This window comes from Xenopus tropicalis, chromosome 3 (genome assembly GCF_000004195.4).
Source record: "Xenopus tropicalis strain Nigerian chromosome 3, UCB_Xtro_10.0, whole genome shotgun sequence".
In the NCBI taxonomy this organism is placed as follows: Eukaryota; Metazoa; Chordata; class Amphibia; order Anura; family Pipidae; genus Xenopus; species Xenopus tropicalis.
The window spans coordinates 85047819-85073153 of NC_030679.2; the positions used below are offsets into that span (position 1 = coordinate 85047819).

A 25335-nucleotide genomic window follows, 5' to 3' on the forward strand; every position below is an offset into this window, starting at 1 on the left:
TGTAAGTTTCACCAACACTTGAGCTCAGCTTCTAACTTACCAGAAAGCAGTTATGTTTAGCCCGAGGGACTAGAAAATACTAGAAAAGTTTGCACAGAAATTTCAATGTTACTTACTTCAATACCAGCTGCAATATTTATACACATAAACAACATTTAGGATTACTGAATCATGATTCATCCAATCAGTAAGCATTAGCTTACATTTTCTTTTATGTTTTATTTTACCTGATATATCTAACTACTGTACTGCAGCCTTTCTCTGAGAACTGCCAGGGGGTCGCCCTATTGATCATCTCTAGGACTGATTTACATGAACTGCACTGGACTATCTATGAGAGCCTACCTCTGCTTACCTTAGGGCAATGATACACAAATTTCAGGTGCTTTGTCCAGTGCATCTGCAGACGAGGATCATTTTAAAATAGTTCATGCAATTCCCAAAGGGAGCAATAGGGATTCCAGCTAATATAATTTCACATTTTAGTGAAAAAATGGCCACAACTGCTCCATGGCCTTAAATATCACAGAGTTAAGACTATTAATCCACAATAAATAGGGTACTTTTTGCTGTTACTTGACCCATTTACTACACTTCCCAAATGTTGTAAAGTCCTTCACTTGGGAAAGGTCATTCAGGATTCCATTTTATTGATCATTTTAATAAATATTGGTCAATATTGATATTTATCATTGTCCATGCTTCATTATCTCAAACCAGCCAAAATAAAGACTGGTTTGAGATAAAACAAACATGACAGTGCACTTTCTGGATTTCAACCCAGTTATTTCTTCTGTGAAGCCCTAATCTAGAATGTAAAATGTAACATTTATAATAATATTATTAACCAAAAATAAGTAATGCATTCATCAGAGTTGGCAGTAGTTGTACTTACACAGCTACTTGAAGTCTGCAACTTGAGATGTGTGTTATTAAAAACTCTTTTCTCACAAAAAACCTAAAAGAAAAACAAAAGATAAGTGCTGTTCCATGAAGGCACAGTTGCATACCTGTCTGCAACACTTCACTCTTTGCTTTTTCCTTATTTATCAAGGAGGTTATCTTTTGGGTTTACATTCCACTGTGTGGTTGGCATCTTTGGAGGGAGGGAGGTCAAAAGAATGGTTCTATATATCTGCAACATTTTTAAGCTAACAAAGGCCTAAACCTGGCCATTCAGGTTAAGATTTTTAAAAGATCTTTTCATTATCGTAGAACCAAGGTTATGTTGAAACTATATCATCTAGTTGAAGCTAGGAAGACCATCTTCTTGGTCCTGCAAACAAGCTGACAATGGGCAAATTTAATTGTTATCAACTGATGTTGAATTAAAAAATGGGCAGATGTTTGACTGTTTCGTGCCCACTAACCTTATGATAATCTGACTGATTTGTTGAATGGCACTGAAATTGACGCTAGGGAGAGAAACATTTTTAAGCATATGGCCACCTTAAGACAATAGAAAGAATCTAAAGTAGCCATAGCTACTTCAGGAAATACAGTTTGGGAATACAAAGCATATTTGATGGTTCTCAGATTATATCAGCAAAATATCTGAAGCATAGAAATGCTGGGAAGTAAACAAAGTTTTTCCATTTTCATGGAATACCCTATAGGCTAAATTTTCCTTGGATCTATCAGAAATGAAACTTGGTTTCCTCGCCAGGTTCTCCTCACTCATGGTGACATATCTACACAACTTTCATACCTTACTGTTATTCTTAGTAATGGAAACCTCCTCAAGACAACATATGTTGAAACATTACATTAATAGAATTTAATTGATTTTGATGGTGCCAGCAGAAAAGTTGCAGAACATTGACTTGGTTTAGATGAGTACCAGCAAATGATGCCAACTGAAAACCTAATAGCAACTTTGAAAATCCAAATAATATGCACACATATTGCTGTCATATTCTAAGAACAATTTAAAAGCTGTGAATATGAGGGATTAGCAGCAATCAATTTTCACATGACAAATACATTAAGCAGTAAATTGCATTAGTCACCATTTTACCCTTACAGGTGCTACATTTACCTTTACATTCTCTGTACAATTACCAGGGAATTTAGTACTTGTCTGAAATGTGGTCAAAAGTGTAGTATTTACAGCAGGTGATACTGTAGTAGAACCTAAAGGCATGCTGGTTGTATAACTTTCTGCGGTGTCTTTAGATGTGGTGACTTTAGATGTCATTTTACTGATGGTGTTTGTAGTAGTTAAAGAGGTTGGACTGTTAAAGGAAGAGTGAACTGTGCTCGTGTTTGTAGGCTTAGTATCTTGGTCTTGTGTTGTTCTGCTGAGTTGTGCAGATGTCGAAGTTGGCTCTGCTGGAGATGAAAGTTCTTGCTTGACTGTTGTTCCAATAGTCTGGGGAGTTTCTAAAAAAAAAAAAAAATAATAATAATAATAATAATAATAATATAACAATAATAATACATTTTAACAAGTTTTCGTTCAAGCTCTCAGCATGCAAAACTTGTGAAAATCCTGAACTACACTGTTAGTGAGTTCCAAGGTCAACATCAAATTCCAATGGATAACAGAGTTTATAACTTTATGATTTAGTTAGTTAGTTTCTTTGGATTTCCGATAATGCAGTTTTGCAGGATTCCACTAGTTGGACCAGGTCCAAGTGGTAAACTAACACTCCTGAACGTAATGCTCAATTATCTATCCATCACTAACATCATTTTCTAAAGAAAGCTATCCTAATTAAACTAAAACCTTTCCTTAAGGCTGATACCACACGAGGCGTAGGGCTGAAATTTTCGGCAAGCGGAAAAACGCTTGGCGAAAATTCAGCCCTACACCTGCTACTTGTGCCTGCACCGGAATGAATGGAATACGCTCGGGTGCAGGCACATGTAGCCGATATACGCATGAAAACGCGAGACTTTGCATTCTCTCGCGTTTTCATGCATATATCGGCTACATGTGCCGAAATTTCAGCCCTACGCCTTGTGTGGCATCAACCTAAAGTGATAGTATAGACCAGGGGTGGGCAAACTTTTTGGCTCAGGGGCCACATTGACTAACAGATGGGCCGGACCGGGCCGGGACAGCATTACGCCCGGGGCTGCCATCAAAAATTATGGGGCCTCTCAGCTCCCCCCCAGCATCCTCCATGACCTGCGGCTCCCTCCTCCAGCAACCCGCTGCTTCCTCCGTCCCATCCTTCTGTTCCCCGGCTCCCCAGTGCATTCTTTTATATGGTTGCGCCCCGTGCGTGCTGACGCTGTGCGCACGCACGGGGCGCAACCAATCAGGGCCCGTCATTCTTTTAAGGGGGCCAGAGACGGCGGGCCGGATTGAAAGGGCTGACGGGCCGAATGTGGCCGCGGGCCGTAGTTTGCCCACCCCTGGTATAGACCTAAAACACCCTTGCTGCTACAAATGAGCATTATAACTAGGACTTGTGTTGTAATTATATTCTAATTTCTCTTTTTTTTTAACCTCCACTACTTTTCACGTAATGTTATACCATCTTCTCTGGATTCTTCCCTTTTCCTCTCCACTTTTACTTTTCAGCACTTTCATCCCTTCTTTTCCTTGTGTCATACCATCCTTTTTGCATCTATTTCCTCCCTATGTGTGCTTTTTATTCCCCTATTTCCTTTACGTGTTTATTGTACTACTCTCAGCCAATGGCAATCTCTGCATAATCCACATTGATCCTAGCTTTCTAGCAGATCCATGATTTAATGTGCCAACCTTGCTGCTGAAGTTTGGGAAAGAGTGCTATGTAAGCTGCTGCCTGGTGTTTACTGAAGAAGGTTTGCCAAGGAACTGATAGTCCATCTGTCATTTCACTTCCACAGCAGTGGATCCGACCTGCTTATAACTGTATTCAGTCCAGTTAGGAAAAGTAAGATTCACTGCTGTGTGAATGAAGTAACAGCTGGACTAGTAGTTCAGTTGTTAAACTTCCCCTTGTTTAAATATAATCAGCAGTCCTAAAGGGCAGTGAACACCATAAATGCCAGGCAACAGCTTGCAAAGTTTTATGGCTGCCTGGCTGTTATATGAGTTCTGAGAAGTTCTATTGTGTGCCTGAGGCACATGTCTTCTATGCCTACTCCAGGTTCCATGTGTTTGAATCAACTTATTAGCAGGTAAAATTTGTCATCAACTTAGTGCATGCGTAAGGCATTATTAAAACTCCATTACAGTTTTTGGGACTTTTTAAAAATATATCATTACAGTTCCCCTTTACCCACTAGCCTCTTTGTTAAAACCGACCTGCTTTACTTTGAAATGATACAGGATTTACTGTAGAGCTGGTTGCTGTTGGTTTTAATGAAGGCTGTGGTGAAGGAGTCACAGATGTAGTGATAGTTGAATCCATTTTTCCCTCTGTAGTTTTGTTTGGTGTACTGGATGTTGGTAATGAAGTTGTAGGAGGATTGGTGATGTTGGTGGTTGAGGCACTTGCTACAGAGTTTGCTGTTGAACTGGTTACAGAAGTACTGAGACTTTTAACTGAAGTGGTTGATATAGCAGTAGTTACAGGCTTTGTAATTAATGTAGTTGCCGTGTCCATAGTTGTAGTTATAGTTTTCAGTGGCATTGTTGCTACAGTGACTGTAGTACTCTGTGCCATTGATAACATGCCACATCCTGTAAGGCAAAGAAGATGGATAAAACATAATGACAATCAAAGTATACGAAATTCCAAACATATATAAACTGTATATATATTAAATAGGATACATGTAGAATCACCATTGTTTACCCTTATCTGAATTCAGGAAAGCTTATGGCACTGGCACATGGGCATTCTGTTGGCAGTGCACAGACAGGGCAGAACTAAGGTATTTCCCTTTGTATAGACAATATCTGTGTCACAACTCAAGAAATATAATAATTAGGTTATCATGAAGAGTGGAATGCTTTGTTCTAACTCTTTATAACAATACATTTGTGACCACTAAATGGATGGACTAATGAGGCATAAAATAGGTTAGGAATGGGATCTGTTCACTTTCTAAGCAAAGGATTCTTTTTTTCCAGTAGTAATAAAACAGAACTGATATCTAGCTGCATACATCCATGTTGGTGACAAAACAATCCTCCAGGGGTTTTAAATGTTTAAAAGCTTTTTAATAGCCTGAAACAATGGTGCTCCAAATTGCAGAAAGATCCCTCCCAACATTTTGAAAATGGAAAGAGGGACAACAAGAAATGCCGGGCGAGGGACTGTCTCGCGAAAATCGGGACAGTTGGGAGGTATGCCCTATAATACAGTACAGGTATGGGACCTGTTATCTAGAATGCTTGGAACCTGGGGTTTTCTGGATAAGGGATCTTTCCGTAATTTGGATCTCCATAACTTAAGTCTACTAAAAATCATTTCAATATTGAATAAACCCAATAGGATTGTTTTGCCTCCAATAAGGATTAATTATATCTTAGTTCGGATCAATTCGGGACTTTCTGGATAACGGGTTTCCAGATAAGGGATCCCATACCTGTATAAAATATTTAATATCCTCATTTTACAACAAGAAGTACATTATTAGTGAGTCATACAACAAAAATTCCCTCACTAAGCACCAATTCTAACTGATGATCATTGTTGATCATTTCAAAAGAAAGTTGTCTGTGAAATCCATAGACTCTTCTTGGCACAAATGCACAGAAATATATTGTACTGTAGATGCGGTTCTGTGCTTCTTTGCTATGTTCCCAGGTTTTTCTGTTCTGTCACTCACTCAAGCCAATGATGATAACACCACAAAGTGTCACAAAAACACCCAGCCTGCCATACCGTGTATACACAACAGTGGCTATATATGGTTTTCCTAAATGTATGTCATCACTGTTTTGGACTATATATCCTATGTAATTTAACATGAAATGAATGGTGGGTAGAAAGAGATCAATGAATTGTGGCAGGGTATTGTATAAAAGTACTTGACATTTGATTAAGGAGCTTACAAAGAAATAGCAAGTAATGCTGGCAGAAAAGCCAGGGATACAGTGGTTTCTATGTGACCACTTACAAACACACCGAGCGGCTCCGATAGGACTGGCCTGTATGCTCGCTCACAAAGACATTTAGCAGCTATTCTTCAATGGTGGCACTCTTATCACTGCACTTCACATGGGCTCTGCATTGTGTGTGGGAAAGACTTAAGTGACAGTGGCATTTGTCATTATCCAACAATTTGCCGATGTCAGTGTTGAAAAGTTTTGCATGAAAGACCACTGAAAAAAAATCACCAATTCACCTTATTTCTAACAAGTGTGTTTGTGATCCATATTTATATCCTGTTATGTCTAACCCCAAGCAAAGCGGATACGCTACAAGGAGGAAATGCAGCGAGAAAAAACACCAACTTATATGTTTGTTTAAGACATATTTTAATTTTTACATTTCCTGCAAACTGTAAATTTTGAAAGATGTGAAATAAATAGCAAAGGAAACCAAGATCTGTGGCATGAAGTTATTAAATTGCTTACTCGCCCTGAGTTTTTGTGCTAAATCCTTTAGTCAGAAGGTTTCGCTGATAGGGGATGGGATCTGTGTCTATAAGCAGACGATGCTGCAGCACTTGCGAGGGGACATGATTACTCTGTACCAGTACATTAGAGGGGATTCCCATAAACGATCAGTGCACCAGAGGCCCCCCTTTAGATAAGAGGAACGGAAGCATTTGAAGCAGCATAAGTGCTTATTCACGGTGAGGGCAGTGAGGCTGTGGAATGCCCTTCCGATTGATGTTGTTATGGCAGATTCTGTTAATGCCTTTAAGAGGGGCTTCGATGAGTTCTTGAACAAGCATAGTATCCTAGGCTATTGTGATACAGGTATGGGATCACTTATCCGGAAACCCGTTATCCAGAAAGCTCCGAATTACAGAAAGCCTGTCTCCCATAGACTCAATTTTAATCAAATAAATCAGAATTTAAAAATCGATTTCCTTTTTCCCTGTAGTAATAAAACAGTACCTTGTAATTGACTCCAACTAAGATATAAATAATCCTTATTGCATGCAAAACAATCCTATAGGGTTAATGTTTTATATATTTATTAGTAGACTTAAGGTATGGAGATCCAAATTACGGAAAGACCCCTTATCTGGAATACCCTTGGTCCCGAGCATTCTGGATAGGGGGTCCTATACCTTTACTAATATCTACAGTTAGTATTGATGTTGGTATATATAGTTTATCTGAGTGTACAGATAGGTCAGTATAGGTTTGTGTGTACTGGGTTCACTTGGAGGGATTGAATTTAATGGTCTTTTTTTAACCTTATATAACTATGTAACAAGGAGTGAAGCTTAGAGGAGAGAGGAAATACATAAATCATGGATGGCCCTTCAGCTTTGCCTTTGACAAAGCCCCTATATGTGGAGGGCAAAGCGTGTCAGGTGATTTTTAGATTTGGATAGGCAGGGCCTCATAGCCGCAGCGAGGGCTGGTTGGTCAGATGGAGTGGGAGGTGATTGGGGTGGCAGAGGGTGGCAGCTTGTTGATGTCACTGAGTGGCTTTAGGCCAAGGATCAGATAACTTAGAATTTGTATTGATCGTTTTACAAGGCCACGGCTGGGCCCATTTTTGCAAGGCTGCTGTCTGTTCATGATTCTAGATGCCTAACCATACCCGGTATCTCTCACCCACAGCCCATATTTAAGTGGCATTAATATCCTATCTGCATTATATGCCAACTCCTTGACTGATAATGTTTTTACCATGTGGTAATGTAGACACATGGTTTGGCAGTCAATTTGAGTTGTGGCATAAGCAGTTTATATAAGGATCTATTGATGCTGATTTCCCAGTAGGAATACTAGACGGACATGTCCCAACTAACCACAGTTGACCTTGCATACCCTCTTTGAGTTTCACTTTGGTTAATGGGAGGTGCTCCCTATTTTCTTGGGAATCAGGCAGTTGTAGTTCCAATAGCTGAAAAGTTGCATTTTGCTGATTTATATACTGAAAATATTGAACAAGTTTTACACAGTTCACAGTGTTACAAAGTGTTTAGTACTTTTATGCATGGGAGACCCCTCTGATGTTCTCCGGTGCCTCTCCTCACACTAGCCCTAGGCATATGGCCCATCAGTAGATTATAAATGCTTTCATAAAAACACTTCTTCTGTCTCTGACAATCAAAAGAATATAACTATGAGTCAGGAAGCCAAGGTCAGAGACACTTTCCAAGCAATAGAAAACAATGTAGATTATTTATACTCTTATCTTGGTTTTATGCTATAATATATCACTTAGAGCTAGACAACAAATTTAGTAATTTCAGTAATTTGGCGTCTGGCTGCTGTATTGGCCTTTTTTTCACAATGTTATTGGAACCTCGAAATGTTCCTCGAAAGAAGGAAATCCGTAACCATTTGTACTGTGAAACAAAAAGATTTAAATCTTGACATTTTGAAACACTAAACATCATTAATAACATAACATACATGTTATGTAAGGAGTCTATACTGGTAGATATGCAGTGCGTATTCATATTTATATTCATTTCACTGTATAATTTAAAAGGATACTGCCATGATTTTTATGGCATACATTTTTATTTCTAAATTACACTGTTTACATAGCAAATAATACACTCTACCATTTAACTTTTTATTATTGAACCAACAAATGTATTTATTTTATTTGTAATATTGGTGTGTAGGCAGCCATCTCAGTGCATTGTGCCTGAGAACTGCTTTCACATAACCTGTTGTTTCTCCTACTCCCATGTAACTGAAGGAGTCCCAAGCTTAACTTGGATTTCTTACTATTGAGTGCTATTCTGATATCTACTGGGAGCTGCTACACTACCTTCCCATTGTTCTGCTGAATGGCTGCTAGGGGGAAAAGGGAGGGGGCTGCTAACACTCCAACTCGCAGCGCTTCAGTAAAGTGTGACTAATGTTTATCAGAGCACAAGTCACATGGCTGTGGCACCCTGGAGAATGAAGAATATGGCGAGCCCCATGTGAAATTTCAAAATTAAATATAAAAAAAAATCTGTTTGTGTTTTTAAAAAACAGATTTCAATTTTGTTCAATTCAATTTCGATTCTGCTGGAGAAGCTCTATTAACTGGTGCCTTTTAAAAAAAAAAAATGTTTTCCCATGATAGTATTCCTTTAAACACACTTTTCAGCTATTATCATTCTATCCAGCCGGCCACTCGAACAGAACACATATTCATGATATTAGCATAGCAATTCGCAGAAGAGCCATTTTTAAATTGAGTTTTTGTGTAGGCTTATATCTACTTTAAATCAATAATATTCTGCCAGCAACCCTCTATCTGTAGGTGAAAGTCAACTTCCTGCATTCTAGTGTCTTCTGACAGCCTTGGAGATGTTGGGTTATGTATTAAACAACAGACTGCAAAATTTATTTGCCTGGTTTACATCCTTATAAATTTATAGTAGAGGTTACATTATATTTTATAATCCGAGTGATGGGACAACCACAAACTTGGATGTCAGAGAAGGCTGAGAGCTGAGGTCTCTGCAGGGCTGCAGAATGATCAGTTTAAAGCCCCTGGATCCAAATGACTGGATTATCCCTGCTCGTGGGTGGCCAAACTGGGCAAACATGCACTTGCTTGGTGACACTGCAAATGGATCTTTAGGAGTATGGCCAGCTTTACATACAATAGCCGAATGATGGCACAACTGTAACGTTGTTACATTTGTACATTTCTGAATTCAAAAATAAAATTATATGGGAAGCATATGTAATATTTTTAACAGTAGGACAAAGTCTGTATAAATGTATACAGCATTGCCAGTATCACATTTATGGCAATGTCATTCATGAAAGAATTGTATCACATTATTTGATTCAACACTCTTTTAAAGGAGAAGGGAAGTCTAGTAAAGAGTTAATCTCAAGCTGCAGGCATACCTTCAGTTGTCTCAATAGTGCCCTTAAGTCTCCCCATTTTTCACCTGTTCAGAAGATCAGAAGCCAAACAGGAAGAAAAAATGCTGAGCAGTGTATAGAAAGTTCACATAATTCCTCACTCCTGCACCGAGACCCAGACCAAGTGAACATACTCAGTTAGTAAGACTATGAGGAAGCTTTCTGCTGATTGGCTCAGATCCACATTCCTAAGGGGGGGAGCAGGAGAGAGCAAAGAGCAGAAAGCTGTGTGTCTCTGGCACAGGAATTACAGACACAAGAAATCTTTTTTCAGAGAAGCCAGTGCAGCGTTTCTGTGAGTGCTTATGGCTGTATTTACATAGACCTTTCTGATAAAGCTTACTTAGTTTTTACCTTTCTTTCTCCTTTAAATACACAATTTTACATATAATCTAAATCATGAAGGAAAATGAGGGTTTATGTCTGAGTTCCCATATATATTCTGTAAATGGTTTCCAATTTGATTTTGCCTGAGGATTGGCCAAAAATGACCTTTTCTGATCTAGCCTCTTCAGATATCAGCTAACTGCCCCTACACAGGCCCACAAGTGATTCAAATATTGGCACAAAGGCTCAGAGCTCGGTTCAGTCACGACAAACAGGACCAATCTGTCTTTGATTCTTTTTCTTCAGTTCATAAAAAAAAAAATCATGAAGCCAAAATCTTTAGAGCAGCTCATTATACAGAAGGCTCAGTGGGCTGGTGCTTTGTTTCAACCAACATGTAAAAAGCAAGAAGTTGGAATGCAACTTACTTTCTATTTCAGTCTTTGTCCTGTTTCATGCAAGAAAAATAACTTTCATCCAAGTAGCACTAGGATGCCCCATTCTCTAACTAGTCAGTCCTTCAAATTTCTGCCTCATAAGATGACTCCAGGTCAACTGTAATTAAAGTGACTGTTGAGTGGAATAGTCTAGGATCAACAAAGCAGTAGGTCACACAAACTCACAGAAAGGAGCCACTGAGTACTGAATTGTGTAGGGAATGTAATTGTATATTTTGAGCCGAAACAAGAACTAATTGTCAAGGACTTAACAAGATACTGATAAATTATGCTGCACCAATCGCTATATCCTTCATGGCAAAAGTTTGGGGAATGCCTGTTTCTGTTACAGTACAATTATGCCCCTGTACACAAAGCAAGGCTAGTTGGTTTGCTGAGATGGGAGTGAGAGAACTTGACTGTTCCTACTCACCTACTTTGCCTATAATCTATTGAATATCAAATGGGGAACTACCAAACAATATAATCTCCTTGGTGTAGCACAAAGCTGCTCTTACTAGCTAACACTAACAATGCTACAACATTCTATAAGAGAAGCTACCTGCCACTACCTTCAACTTATTCACAGGGACCTCTACCCATAACTTTACTTTAGTTTGTGTTACCTTAGAATGTAATGTTCTTATTGAGGCCAAATTGATCAGGCTCCCCAGCACATCCACCCCAGGACCAGAACTATGTACAGCCTCCACTTTTATCCTCCTCTTTCCACTAGGGAACAGGAACTTCCACCACTACCTCTGGACCAAATAAAAACACCTCCCTCCCACAGAAAATAGGTTACACTTTCACGAAATAGGGGTGGTTAACTCCTTCCATCTTCTACATTATATTCCATTCATCACAAACCAAAAGTCACCAAGAGACAAGAGATCACAAACCAAGTGTAATATAGTCTCTTGTGCCATAGTATCTGTCCATTACGGTGTGCACAACCTGCTAATGTTCAAGTGCAAGGTATTGCCTTTTAGATTTTTACAAAACAATATACCATTCCCATTCATTTTGCCATTTGCCAGTTGCTACAACTGATCTTAGCCAAAAGTACAAGCAAACAGGAGAAATAAATAATTTTTAAAAGTGAGTCAGGAAACAGGGTGTGTAGTTTCTTATTGTTTCCCTAAATAAATGCACCCTAGTACCGAACTCTCCCTCTTTATCTATCCATCAAATAGCTTCCTGCCTCAGATGACACAGAATGTAGATGAAAAAGAAACCTCAGAGGACATCTGAACAATGCTAGATTGTGTACATAAATTAACTGTACCCTCTCCAAGTTGTATATCAAAGGTGTTCTCAAACAGTGAATTTGATAAAAGAACATATTAAAGGAACAGTAACACCAAAAAATGAAAGTGTATAAAAGTAACTAAAATATAAGTTGCTGCTGTCCTGCACTGGTAAAAGTTGTGTGTTTACTTCAGAAAGTCTACTATAATTTATATAAATAAGCTGCTATGTAGCCATGGAGGCAGCCATTCAAAGGAGAAAAGGCACAGGCACATAGCAGATAACAGATAAAACTATTGTATTCTACAGAACTTATCTGTTATCTGCTATGTAACCTGTGCCTTTTCTCCTTTTTTCCAGCTTGAATGGCTGCCCCCATGGCTACACAGCAGCTTATTATATAAATTATAGTAGTGTTATTGTAGCAAACACACCAGTTTTACCAGTGCAGGGCAACAGTGCATTCTATTTTTATTACTTTAAAGCTCTTTCATTTTTTGGTGTTACTGTTCCTTTAAGTGTGCTGCTAATTCTGCCTCAGCCAACCAATTCTAGCAGAACCAAGCTCCCAAATTTACATACAAGTCAGGGTGAAAGTTAAGTGTTTGGAGTTGCATCTCAGCAATGGCTGGATATCTAAAGTTAGTTCTATCCATCTTCAGTAATAATGTAAGTTAAGTTAAGACAGGAAATACTAACTATAAGTTAGGAACCAGAGAAAATATAGACATATACAATTGGATCCTGGTATAAAGGTCAAGTGGATTTTTGATTTTACATACTAATAAATTATACATATACTAATATATATAATTACATTGTTAAATGGCAAAATGCAATTATTCTGCAAGCCGAGAAGGAGACTTGGTGATGTGACAAGAGACTTATAAGGCCCCTTTGCTGTTGTGACACAATGGGTTCAGGGTGGCAATCATAGACAAAAGCATTTGTTTGTTCACAGTAGGCAACTCCTGAATCCTATTTTGTGCATGGCTGGCTCTTTATACAATTGAAGGGAGTCTGCCAAAGGGAGGGGAGTCAATGGATTCATTTCCTGGATGTGTTGTAAAAATAATCTTTTTTTAAAAAAAGAAATAGGGCAAGAGGTGAGCAGGAACATGAGAATAGCTAGTCCATACAGTGGGATTCTAGTGTTCAAATGTCTTCAGGAACAGTTTCCACCTCTCTAAATATGGCAACACTCACAGAAAGGCCGGATATGAAACAAATCCCAGCCCTCATGACAAGTACAGATGCAGTTCACAGGACAAAATGATTTATATTTCCATAAATTATGTTGACTGTATCATAAATACCTTAAAAAAGGAAAATATGAACACTACTAACACTATGCCCCATGTATAGCCTATCCCTTGAATGCTCTGCTTCCCAGTTAAGACTAAAGGGTTAATAATTTAGGAATACAAAAGTAAGTGCAAAATGCAATTTTTGGTTGCATGTATTTTACCAAAAATACAGTATTCTCCCCAAACTATGCTCACTTTCAGCAATTTCCTGGTATAAAGAGGATATAAGTAATGGTGCTTAAGGTATCTTAACTGTAAGGGTTTGTCTAGGGAAAAAATATAAAAGTATAAAAAAGCTGAATGTAAATACGGTTCCTTACACATATTCCAAGCTAATTTTACATTCCATGCAATATACTAAATCCATATTCATTTATTTCTAGAATGTAAAGGATACCACACTTTTAAGACCTATCATCAGTCACAACTGTAACTTGAAAAATCACTGAACATGAATATTAATATACAGGGAACATTTTTGATGGCATTTTTGTCAAGCCTGCTGTTGTAAATTCTGCACATTCATTTTGGACAAGCAAGGTTCCAAAATGATTTAGATAATTTCCTGTACTTTAAACTATGTACTGAACTGTTCTTTAAACTGTACTAAAATTATGTCTAAACTAACAAGGATTCTATGACTCATTCAAACACTTCCACCATTACACAGTTTGCTGTCATCACTGTACTCTAATGCAACATCTGCCTATTGCAATAAATACATTCTAATGTTATAAAAGGAATGTCCAACCTGCAACATTCTCTTCCAACATCCAAAGGGTTGGAACATTCCACCAGTGTCAAGAAAATCAGGAAAATCGCTACAGACCTCTATTATTGTGCCCAAACTCTTTTAAGAAAATGCACCACCCTATAAGAACTATATACTGTATAAGTAATTCAGCAATTCTGTGATCCATAGATTGATTTCCATTGGTGAGAATGTAAGTAGCCCTTGCCAGGCAATCGTTTCTTGAAATATTCAAGCTATGTATTTTTGGTGATAGTTTTCAGGGTTGTTCACAGGATTTGACTGTCTTTCTCTAGTACATACTCTTGATACAGACACAGTTTAAATTAAACTGTACACAACCTAATAGTAGACTGTAAGCATACCCTGAAGCCAATGATATTAGTGTATGGTTTATAATCTTTGTATACTGGTTTTCTATTTGATGAGCATTATCTGCTATATTTTGCAAATCACCGTAAAGCCAACTTATCCAGGTGCCCATTCTATGGAAAACTGTACAAGCTGCTGTTTTTTTGTCATGGAACCTTTATTTTTAAAGGGCACCTATAATGCCTGAAATGCTACCTCCACTGATGATGGGCTGTTCTATATGTAGTGGAAATGGTACAGAGAGATGGATACTGGAGAGATGCCTTACTATTAGTGTAGCCAAAACTTATATTTTGTATTTTGTATGTATTTGTAGGCAAATTATTGGGCATGTACACATCACACACGTGCACCAGTCTGTGGCATTTCTGAGATATGAACATGGCAGAAAAATGGGGGCATGGCCATTTGACATTGTCATGTAATGTCATTGTGCATGCGCAAATGGCATTTCAGTGCTGGTGAATACTTACTGTGTATGCACATTAGGCCCTACGTGGCAATTAAGGATTACTGCACATGTGCATAACAACATTTTGTTTCCGGAGACTGGGAGATGGGTGCTAAAAAAGGGAAACTCTGCAAAGCTGGGTACCTCAGCCAGCAATGGCTCCAACATAACTCCACCTGTTTGCCTAACCTGGAGAGCGGCTGTGTAAGTTTGCATCTCCACTAGGGGAAAGCATTCATGATCAATGCTTTATAGTTAACCCCTGGCATAGCAGTCATGTATGAATCCAGAGACTAAAAAGTTAGACACTAGTGATGAGCGAATCTGTTCCGTTTTGCTTTGCTGAAAAATTTGCGAGTCGTTCAAAAGAAACGGCGAAAAATTTGCAAAACGGCGAAAATGTTGTGCGCCAAAAAAAAAATTGTCACCCACGACTATTATTTTGTCGCACGGCTATTCTTTTGTAGCCCGCGGCTATTATTTCGTTTCGCGGCTATTCTTTTGACGCCCGCAACTATTCTTTTTTGATGCTGGTGACAATTTTTGGACGTGCGTCGAATTTTTCCGCGGCAAATTTTTTCATCCGTTTCGCGAAACAATCCGCCAATGGCGAAACGCGGAAATTCGCTGCGAATCTATGTCTGGGGAAACATTTCGCCCATCACTACTAGACACAGACCAACAACAGGCTATGTATAGGGGCTAAACAGCTTTCCCAACTGATACCTGGTCATTGACTGGCAGGCAGGCAGGTGGACTGCTTTAACTGCCTGATGCTATCAAATTGTTTGGCAGATATGTGGCCAGTCCTTGACCAGATATGGGCTGCATGGTCACTGTAAACCAGTCATTGGTCTGGGGCAGGTCTGAACCAGAAAGGATATTCCTCACAGGGAAGGCCACATAGTTAACAGGCAGTATGCTCAATTAGGAAAAGCAGCACTCTAAATGTTCATTTCTCTAGTACACTTTCTGGTACCTCTTCTAATGGTCTGGATTTCACATGATCCATCTAAGGGGGAACAAAGTATGGAACTTATATTGAAAAGCTTTCCATTTGTGCTATTCAGACTAAAACTAGACATGAGGGAAACCTCTGGTGGGAGGGAGGTGGTGCTATTTGGTCTTCTGACTGGACATCCCACTGGTACTATATCTAGCCACATCTAATCATTTGGCCAAGTTGGTCAGTTTAGCTCTTGTGCTCCCATTGGCACTATACTCTAACTGCAGTTAGTGGACCATCTCACTTTATATATTCTTCTATCTACCACTGTTAGCCAAATATATTATTCGGGTACCTTATGAAGAAACCATTCCTCCCGAAAATGCTCTGCTCATTGTGTAAGGAGCACTAATGTGCCACTCTGATCCACTATATTATGTGTAGTTGGACTCAGTAGGGCTAAGCTACTTATGTTTGTGCCTTAGGTTCCAACTTTGGGAGCAGATGAAGAGCATACTTCCCCAGTCTGACCTGCACCCAACCCGAACCTGCAATGGTTGCCCAAATTTCAACCCTAGCCCGTCTGACCTAAGGGTCCAGAGGGTTGCAGATCAACCTGCAAATCACTACTCCAAATTTCTCTTTTACAGAAAGCTAAACAGTACAGAACTGGGGAGAAGTCATAGCAGGAAATCAGGGTTTTGGTTTGATACAATCAGGCTGTTTTCACACGGTTAGAACTCCAAAATGACATCATAATATCCAGTGCAATAAAAATGCATTTTTTCAGAAACATATCATTTGTCAGGCTGGTCATATCTCTACTCGGCTGTGCACCAGGATTTTTTACTTTGTGATAGCAAGTGCATGTTTTTTTTTGTTATTATTATTCTCCCCATTAGTCATAGATAAAAGTAGCTATATTTTTCCATTCTATATTTCCAAAAGTTCAAAAGGTGCTAGGGATTATCCAAAACAGAAACACTAGCCTGTGCCTGTCTCCTTTTGCAGTCAGATTAACTAATGTTTCTCCACAGTGCTGAGTATTCTGCTCAAGTTCTTAAGATCTACTTGGGAAATGTTCTTTTTGTACAGATTGTACAGAAATGTTCTTTTTGTACAGATTGTATGTTACTTAGCAAGAAAGAACAATTGGTTTGGGTCACTACTTCCTCTTGTTAAGCACAAATAACTATCCTGTATCTTTTCAGTTACCCATAATAAGACATGTAAGAAATTAATGCAAATCAATAAATGTTGGTGCATTTATACACCCGTGTCTTTACAGTCACAAAACAAAAGACACGATGGAATAACATTGTTAAACTGCAGCAGACATTTAATATTGCATACTACAGTATCATGTAATTATGTTACTAATCAAATCTATAACAAATGAATGACTGCAATATTTATATTTTTTAAAGGACACCTATCAGGGGTAAACTGTTTCCCCCACCTGAGGTATGGGTTCTCTGGCACCCCATTCTGGAACACAAGCATGCAAATAGAGCATAGTGCCCCAATTGTCTCTATTAGTCCACACCTCTGGTAAGGGAAGCAATTTGTCCCAATAGGTTTCTTTTAATATTAAATAATAAAATAATAAAGTAACGTTTGATTGAATGTATAGATACATAGAAGATGATTAGTTTTGAATTAAATTGATGTACAGTATTAAAAATACATCTCAATATAAAGCTCAAAATTGCGGGGATTTTATCATCTACTGTACAAAATATCATTAAAGATTCAGGGAGTCCAGAGAAATCTCTGTATGCAAGGGACAAGGCAAAAAAACAATATTGGATGGCCTTATCTCTGGACCGTCAGTTGGCACTTCATTAAAAACAGACACAATTCTGTAGTAAGAATTACTGCATGGGCTCAGTTATATTTCTAAAAACCACTGTCTGCGAACACAGTTCATCACTTCATTCCAAATCCAAATTAAAGCTCTACCATGCAAATAGAAACCATATATAAACATGATCCAGAATCACTGCTGCCTTCTCTGAGCTCAAGCTCATTAAGATGGACTAAGGCGAACTGGATAACTTTCCTATAGTCTGATAAATCAAAATTCTTTTGGGGAAATGCCAGGTCCTCAAAGTCAAAGAGTAGGAGTACCATAAGGCTTGTTATCAGCGTATAGTTCAAAAGCCAGTATCTGGGTTGTTATTAGTGCACATGCCATGGGTAGCTTGCACAGCTGGGAAGGCACCATCAATGCTGAATGATATATGCGGGTTTGAAGCAACATATGCTGCCATCCAGACAACATCTTTTTCAGGGAGGGCCTTGCTTATTTCAGACAATGCCAAATCACAATAAACAAAGATCCGGCTTCAATTACATTGCCACAATGCCAAATCACAGTCTGCACATATTACAAGGGCATGGCTCCTTAGTAAAAAAGTTTGAGTGCTACACTGGCCTGTCTGTAGTCCAGATCTGTCATCCATTGGTGCATTTGGTGCATTATGAAAAAACAAATACAACAAAAAAGATCATAATCTGTTGAGCACTTCACTTTCAAAACTACAGCAATTGTTCTCCTCAGTTCCCAAATGTTTAAAGAATCTTGGTGAAAGGTGATTCAACACAGTGGGAAAACAACACAGCATTTCCCCATCCCAACTTCTTCAAAATGTGTTGTTGGCATCAATTTCAAAATGAATAAAAAGTGCAGCCATTGTTAGATTTTTTCAGCTCAGGACCCCATTAAATTGTACACTGCTATTCTCCCCACATCTCACCTTATCTGGCCTTCAGGCTCCAAGCTGTTCAAACACATTCAAGCCAAATGACACATGTGTCTCTTTCAATTCATTAATTAAGAATGGCTTGCTGTAGTTTGAGATGGGTGCCATTAGAGGGACAGAAAGGACCTACATCAGTGGCCTACACTACCAAGAAAAGAAGTAGTTCTACCGACAAAAGGGGCTGGGTTTGCATTGTAGTTATGGTCTGGCAGGTGTAAAAGGCCCTGGGGCAACTGTGAGTGATGATAAATCTGGACTGGCCCATAGTTATGCACCTTTAAGCATGCTACTTAATTTTTCAGCTGAAAAAACATGTTTTTTCCACAGATACAACTATTTAAATATAAACATGAAATGTAAGGAGACTCTGTAGAAAAGCAATCAGTTAGCAGCCAGGAGATGTTCCTTTCCCATCCATACTGTGATGCATTATGCTATACATTGCTTCTATTTTACATTTTCTTTTCAATGTTGCACCACATCACTGGATTTGTTTCTCCAAATAATATTCTGTGAAGGTATGAGCTTATATATTGGGTCACTGCTCTTTGTTTCCATGTGCTTACTAGGACTTCAAACTCGGCCATCTTCCCAGAGGGATCATTGTTACTTTGTTTCTCATGTATGGAAAACACATGAACTCCGATTTAAGGTGCTTTTCCCAGGGCTCTAAGAATATAAATCTTTCAGTGTCCTTGCTTAGATCATGTTTGTGGAGACAGTGTAGGACCATGAACTGTGATAAAATGAAGTGTTACGATTGATAAGAGGAACATTTTGAAAACTGGTTATAGCTATTGTACAAGTGTTAGAGATTAGAGGACAGTTGGGCTATTATTAACTTGTTTGGATGTTATATGCTGTTACATAAATATCTGAATTTTGCAACTCTTGTATAAAGAAGAGTGTTTAAAAAAGCTTTTCATACTTCAATGCACCTGAATATATTCAGCTGACAGTGGGTTTGTGCAGTTAGTTCAGTTAAGAATACAGGTATGGGACCTGATATCCAGGTCTTTCTGTAATTCAGAACTTTCTGGATAAGGGTTCCAGATAAGGGATCCCATACCTGTATTTAGTGCTGGGCGGTATACCGGTAAAAACCGATCACCGGTGTTTTTTTTGAAACCGATATGTATTTTCTACATACCCCCATACCGGTGTGCTTGAATACTTCCGGGTGCGCACGTGACGTCAGCGCGCACGTGACGTCAGCGCGCACGTGACGTCAGCGCGCACACTCTACAAAAGCGCCATCGCATTCAGAGTCGGATACCAATGTGAGCTGTCGGGGGGGATGGGGGTGAAGGGGATGGGGTTGTGTTTGGGGGGGTTGTGATGGGGTGGGGTGGGGGGTTATATTTATGTGAAGGGGATGGGGGGCTGTTTGGGGTGGGGTGGGGTGGGGGGGGTGTGCGGATGGGGGGGTGTTTGGGGTGGGGGGAGTGTGTACAGATGGGGGGTGTTTGGGGTGGGTTGGGGGGGGTGTGTGCGGATGGGGGGTGTTTGGGGTGGGTTGGGGGGGAGTGTGCGGATGGGGGGGTGTTTGGGGTGGGTTGGGGGGAGTGTGCGGATGGGGGGGTGTTTGGGGTGGGGTTGGGGGGTGTGTGCGGATGGGGGGGTGTTTGGGGTGGGGTGGGGGGGTGTGTGCGGATGGGGGGGTGTTTGGGGTGGGGGGGGTGCGTGCGGATGGGGGGGTGTTTGGGGTGGGGTGGGGACGTGCGTGCGGATGGGGGGGTGGGGGGGCTGCGTGCGGATGGGGGGGTGTTTGGGGTGGTGGGGGGGTGTTTGGGGTGGTGGGGGGGGTGCGGGTGGCGGGTGTTTGGGGTGGTCACCTAATCATGCATGGGGAAAAAAAAATACCGTCAAATACCGTGATACCGATATAATTTTTGGTCATACCGCCCAGCACTACCTGTATTATACACTGGCTTCTAACCATTCATATCTATCTATCTATCTATCTATCTATCTGTTTACCTTTAAATGAACTTTTATTATGTAGTAGACAGCAACACTTGCAGTTAGTATTTCTTTGGAGTTTTTTGTGTTTTTTTTTATTATTTAGCTTTTTTTTGGCAGCACTCTAGTTAGGAATTTCAGCAATTCACCCAAGCAGTCAGGCAGTGATTTGATTGACAGACTGAAAGATGATTAGGAGAGGCCGTGAACAGAGAGATAAAAAATAAAAAGTAACATTACTATTGTGGCCTCGCAGGGCATTAACTTTTTGGCTGCCAGGGTCATTGACCCCATTTGCAAGCTAGAAAGATGCAGAAAAGGAAGGCAAATGATAAAAAAACTATAAAGAATTAAAAATTAGTACCAATTGAGAAGTAGCTTAGAACCTATGAAACATCCTACTAAACATACTAAGACTTAACGTAAAGGTCAGCTACCCCTTTACTTGCTCCATGAAGATTAATTGTAATTTTGAATGTGTTCTTCAAGAAATTAAAGTGATATATTTCTTCTAAAGCAATGTTTTTATGCTCCCCTCCCTTTCCCCTGTTGGTCCTCTGATGAAAAGATATATTTATATTTAACTATGGCAATTTAACATCCACATATAGATTGTAAGCTCTATGGGGCAGGGACCGCCATCCTCTTGTGTCTTTGACTCTTAATTTGTTGCAAGTGTATTTATCTGTATTTATTGTTATACTTTGTATTTATCTAATATTATCTTAATAACCCCCTGTTTGTATTAATGTATTCTACTGTACAGTGCTGCGTACATAAGTAGAGCTTTATTAATAAAGATATACATACATACATACATACATACATACATACACACACACACAGTGTATTCAGATTCAATCAGTTTATATGTATATAATGAAATGTATACAATGATGGACCAGTACTCCTATTAAACTATTAAAACATTGGATGCACTGTGATATGCTGGTGGTATGCACTGAGTGACTGCCTGGAATGCCCATATATAAATTAGTAAATTGGACATATGTAGTGCTTTATATATGACTTTTGATGCCTAGCCCAGAATAAAGAATGTAGGTAAAGCTGATTCAGGCAATCTGGCCCATCTGAGTAAAACTCAACGCCCAATGTAGAGGACTAAAAGAACAGAACAAATAGAATAAAGTAATGGGATAATATTTTTATGTGCTTGTTCTGACAAGTACTGATATGAGATATGAAAGCTGTTTACATGTATATATCCATTCACAAGATGCAACAGGCATACTATAAAAGCAGCAGTAGTACTTTGGTTTGGTGTTTAAAGGACATGTCAACCTCAAAAATAATTTGTTGCAACTTTGCAATTTACATTCATTACATATTTGGAATGTTGTTTTTTTTTTAGTAATTTGTATATATAACTGCTATTAAAAGCAGTGTCTGCCTGTCCTTTCTATTCTCTGTCCTGGGGGGTTCTGGCATTTGAAAAATGCAACAAATGCCAGCAGATTTTACAGAACTGACTTACTGGAGGAGCCTGGCACTTGCAACATTGTTTAAAAAATGCTGCTTTCTATAGCAATTACATTTACAAATAACTTTTAAAGCACTAATAATTTTTAATAAATTGATATTGGAAGGTTGCTTAGAATTATGTTTTCATTTATTAGGCAAAAATATTTTTAGGATTGACATGTCCTTTAAGGACATTATAATAAACAGCTTTTCATTTAAATAAGTATTGTGTGCATAGTTGCACAAGGACACTCCCATGCTTTATAAAAGAGTAACTATATAGAATATTAATTGTATTTATCACAACCAATACAGCAGTATTTGAATAATCTATGGCAAGTTCAAATGCCAACATGATACATAGCCTGTATAACAGGTATACAGTAGAACCCTGATTTTACCTACCAGGATCTAATGTTTTCCCGTAATTTTATGCCGTTTTGATGCAGTCCCATGGAAAACGTAAAATCGGGGTTCTAATGTACACTTATAGGGCTGCAGATCAATTAATATTTCTGAATATGGAATTTCAGCATTGGCTATGAGCCTTTTTGGAAAGGTAAAACATTTATGTTGTGACATCTATTAGAAACAGATACCTTCAATTGAGACATGCCTTGGTTATACAAGTGAAAGAAAAGTTCTTGCCTTTGCACCAAATTCCTTCAAGGATATTTTTTCAGTCCCACTTTTTCAAATAATTCTCAAAAACGTGCACATTGCTCTTTCACTTTAAATTACATACTGGTTCTTCCTCTTTGGAACATGCAGCCTTGGGCTTGAACTGAACTTACAGCAAGTTCTCCTTGATGAATAAAGGGCCAGATTCAATTTAGTGAGAGAAAGTTATTTCATGTTTCTTTAAATCTTACAGATGAAATTCATTTCAAGAAGAAAAATCTTTTCTCCTAATTTAGTTCCAGTTTTTTTCCCATAAACTTCAAGTGAATTTTCATGTGATAAACCACAAGATATTTCTGAATTGAATTGTATCTCAAATTGAATGTCAGTTTTCACTAGATGAAATTTTTTCTCACAGAACTGAATCTGGCCCAATATCTTATCACCTAAGTCTATTTGATGCAAATCATTTCTCAACACAAGATTCTGCCAGATGCTAGTTTTATATATTATGACAAATGCTCTTTCTAGCAACATGCCACTGAACGTTCCACTGAGATGTCCTTTGGTAGAGGAAGCCTATTCATCCACACAAGCAGTGTTATATTGAAGAATTCCAGTGTAACTATGGGTGCAGCTAACTTGTATTTTCAATGTGTAATAGGGCACAAGTTGCTTTAGTTGTGTTAGTATGGGATTCATTCAATTGTATTTGTAGGCCCCACTGTGAAAAGGAGCACTGAAAGTGACAAGACAGGTGTTAATTCCAGGGAACATCTTGTATTTTGTACTGTACACTGTACCTTTAAATGGGAGCAACTTAGGTAAATTACTTTTCTTATTTATTTCCTCTTTGTCTCCTAGTTAACCTTCCATTTTCTGTAATTTTCCAAATTTGGCCTAATGAGTTTTGCAATATTCATTGTATGGCTTAACTAATCAGTACCTCACATACATAAAGTTATTACAAGGAGTACATTTTTGATCACTTCATGTCACAAAGCAGCATTTTTACACTTATTTATTCTAATACTATGTTTATCTCAAGTTGGTCTGTCTCTGTGAAGGTTCTACCACTCTTAAATGAGTCTGAGTTGCTGCTTTGCCAGTGTTACATTCGCACTCCATTGTTCAACTGGTTTAACATATCTGCACTATCTAAACATACCAAGGTCCTATCCAGCACGTACAACTCTTCTGCTACATAGCTGATATTCTACTGGGAACATGAACTTCCTGTTAGATGGAGAAGGAATTGCAGACAGGATGAGAATGTTTAGCCTGACCCTACTCTACAAAGTCCAGGGAAGTGCCCCCTATTACTTCAGTAATACAAGCTTACAGCATTTAAAATTATAATGTCTCTTTTATACATCATAATACATTATTTACAGCATAAATTAGAACACTATGGTTTAAAAATATTTATATGAAAACCAACAACAATAGATTTGATTTGCTTCTGGCTGAATACTGTTTTGCAGAAAGAAATACTCATACTCATACATACATGGGTTTTTCCCTTTATGCACAACACATTTACTGGCACCTGATAGGACTGACCATTGTGTGTGTGACAAATACTTTAGACTGCAAGATCCATTGAAACACAGACTAAAGAATGATGTATAATCTCTTTAAAGCACTACAAAATGGGTCAGAGCTGCAAGGAGTTTGTATATTCTCCCCATGTCTGCATGGGGTTCCTCCGGGTACTCTGGTTTTCTCCCACACTCCAAAAACAGGCAGGTTAATTGGTTCTGACTAAAATGACCATAGTGTGCGTGACTGGGGCAGGAACTGATGTGAATAATGAATAATCTCTGTAAAGTGCTGCGGAAAAGTGCCAGCTCTATATAAATAACAGGAAATTAATAAATAAAATAAATACTGTATGGATTTAGAAGATAGTTGTTGCTGCACCCCCAAGTAAGTCCCCATGCACAGACTAGAGTAAAAACCCCACTTTGATGTGAGGAATACAGGTATAGGAGAGCTTAAACTGCTGCTGCACTAGTGATGTTCTCTGCAACAGCACAGATGTGGCAAAACACCCATAAGCCATTAGCCTAAAGAGTGTTTTCGTAGTATGACCACTAACTACATTCCCATAAGATTTAGCTGAACTTTTGTTTATAGCAAGCAGCATTATTGTAAAAAGTTCATACAATAGACAGGAAGCCAGGCCTTTCGAGCAAATCAAATCAGGTTTCCTATCTTTCTCCTTTGCCTGTGACAGAGTACAGCCAAGTATTCATTCCTTATACAAATGGCCCAACCATTATTTCACCAACAATATCCATCACAGGACTCACTGGCCTGGGCAACTTTTGACCAACAAATGAATACTGTGAAGAGTTGTTTTTGTGAGTGAGCTGTACAGTCTGATCATAGCATATGTGATTGGCTTAAGTTGGGTGATTTAATAGCTCAATCTAGAAAAAACACCTGTGGAGAGTATGTATTAATGGTCTGGTAAAGTTTTTTGATAAATATGCAGGAAGGGCGTACTGCAAAATTGCAGTGAGGTGAGTAACATGGATTCAAATAGTTCTAACACTGCCCTGCAAAAGGTTTTTTTTCCCCTGGTCATTTAGTGGGGTATTTAGCAAGATTGTTTCAGTATCAATCTAATAGCATAACCCAATGTGTTTTGTTTTATTTTTATATGAAAATCTAACCCTTGCACATACCCCAGCCAAGTTTTAGTTCTTTCTTTGGGTATGCAGTCATCATGCTGCTGGGCGGTGGAGTAAAAACAG

General features: G+C 38.7%; 1 protein-coding gene across 1 annotated transcript in view; it reads right to left on the reverse strand.

Annotated features, from left to right (window-relative positions):
* Positions 1-25335, reverse strand: part of podxl (podocalyxin like) — a 39218-nt gene that overhangs the window by 10924 nt on the left and 2959 nt on the right. The window contains exons 2-4 of the mRNA XM_002931870.5: positions 4244-4621; positions 2039-2382; positions 896-958 (exon numbers count right to left, since the gene is read on the reverse strand). Coding sequence (XP_002931916.2) covers positions 896-958; positions 2039-2382; positions 4244-4621 — 785 coding nt within the window. The remainder of the gene's footprint in view (positions 1-895; positions 959-2038; positions 2383-4243; positions 4622-25335) is intronic.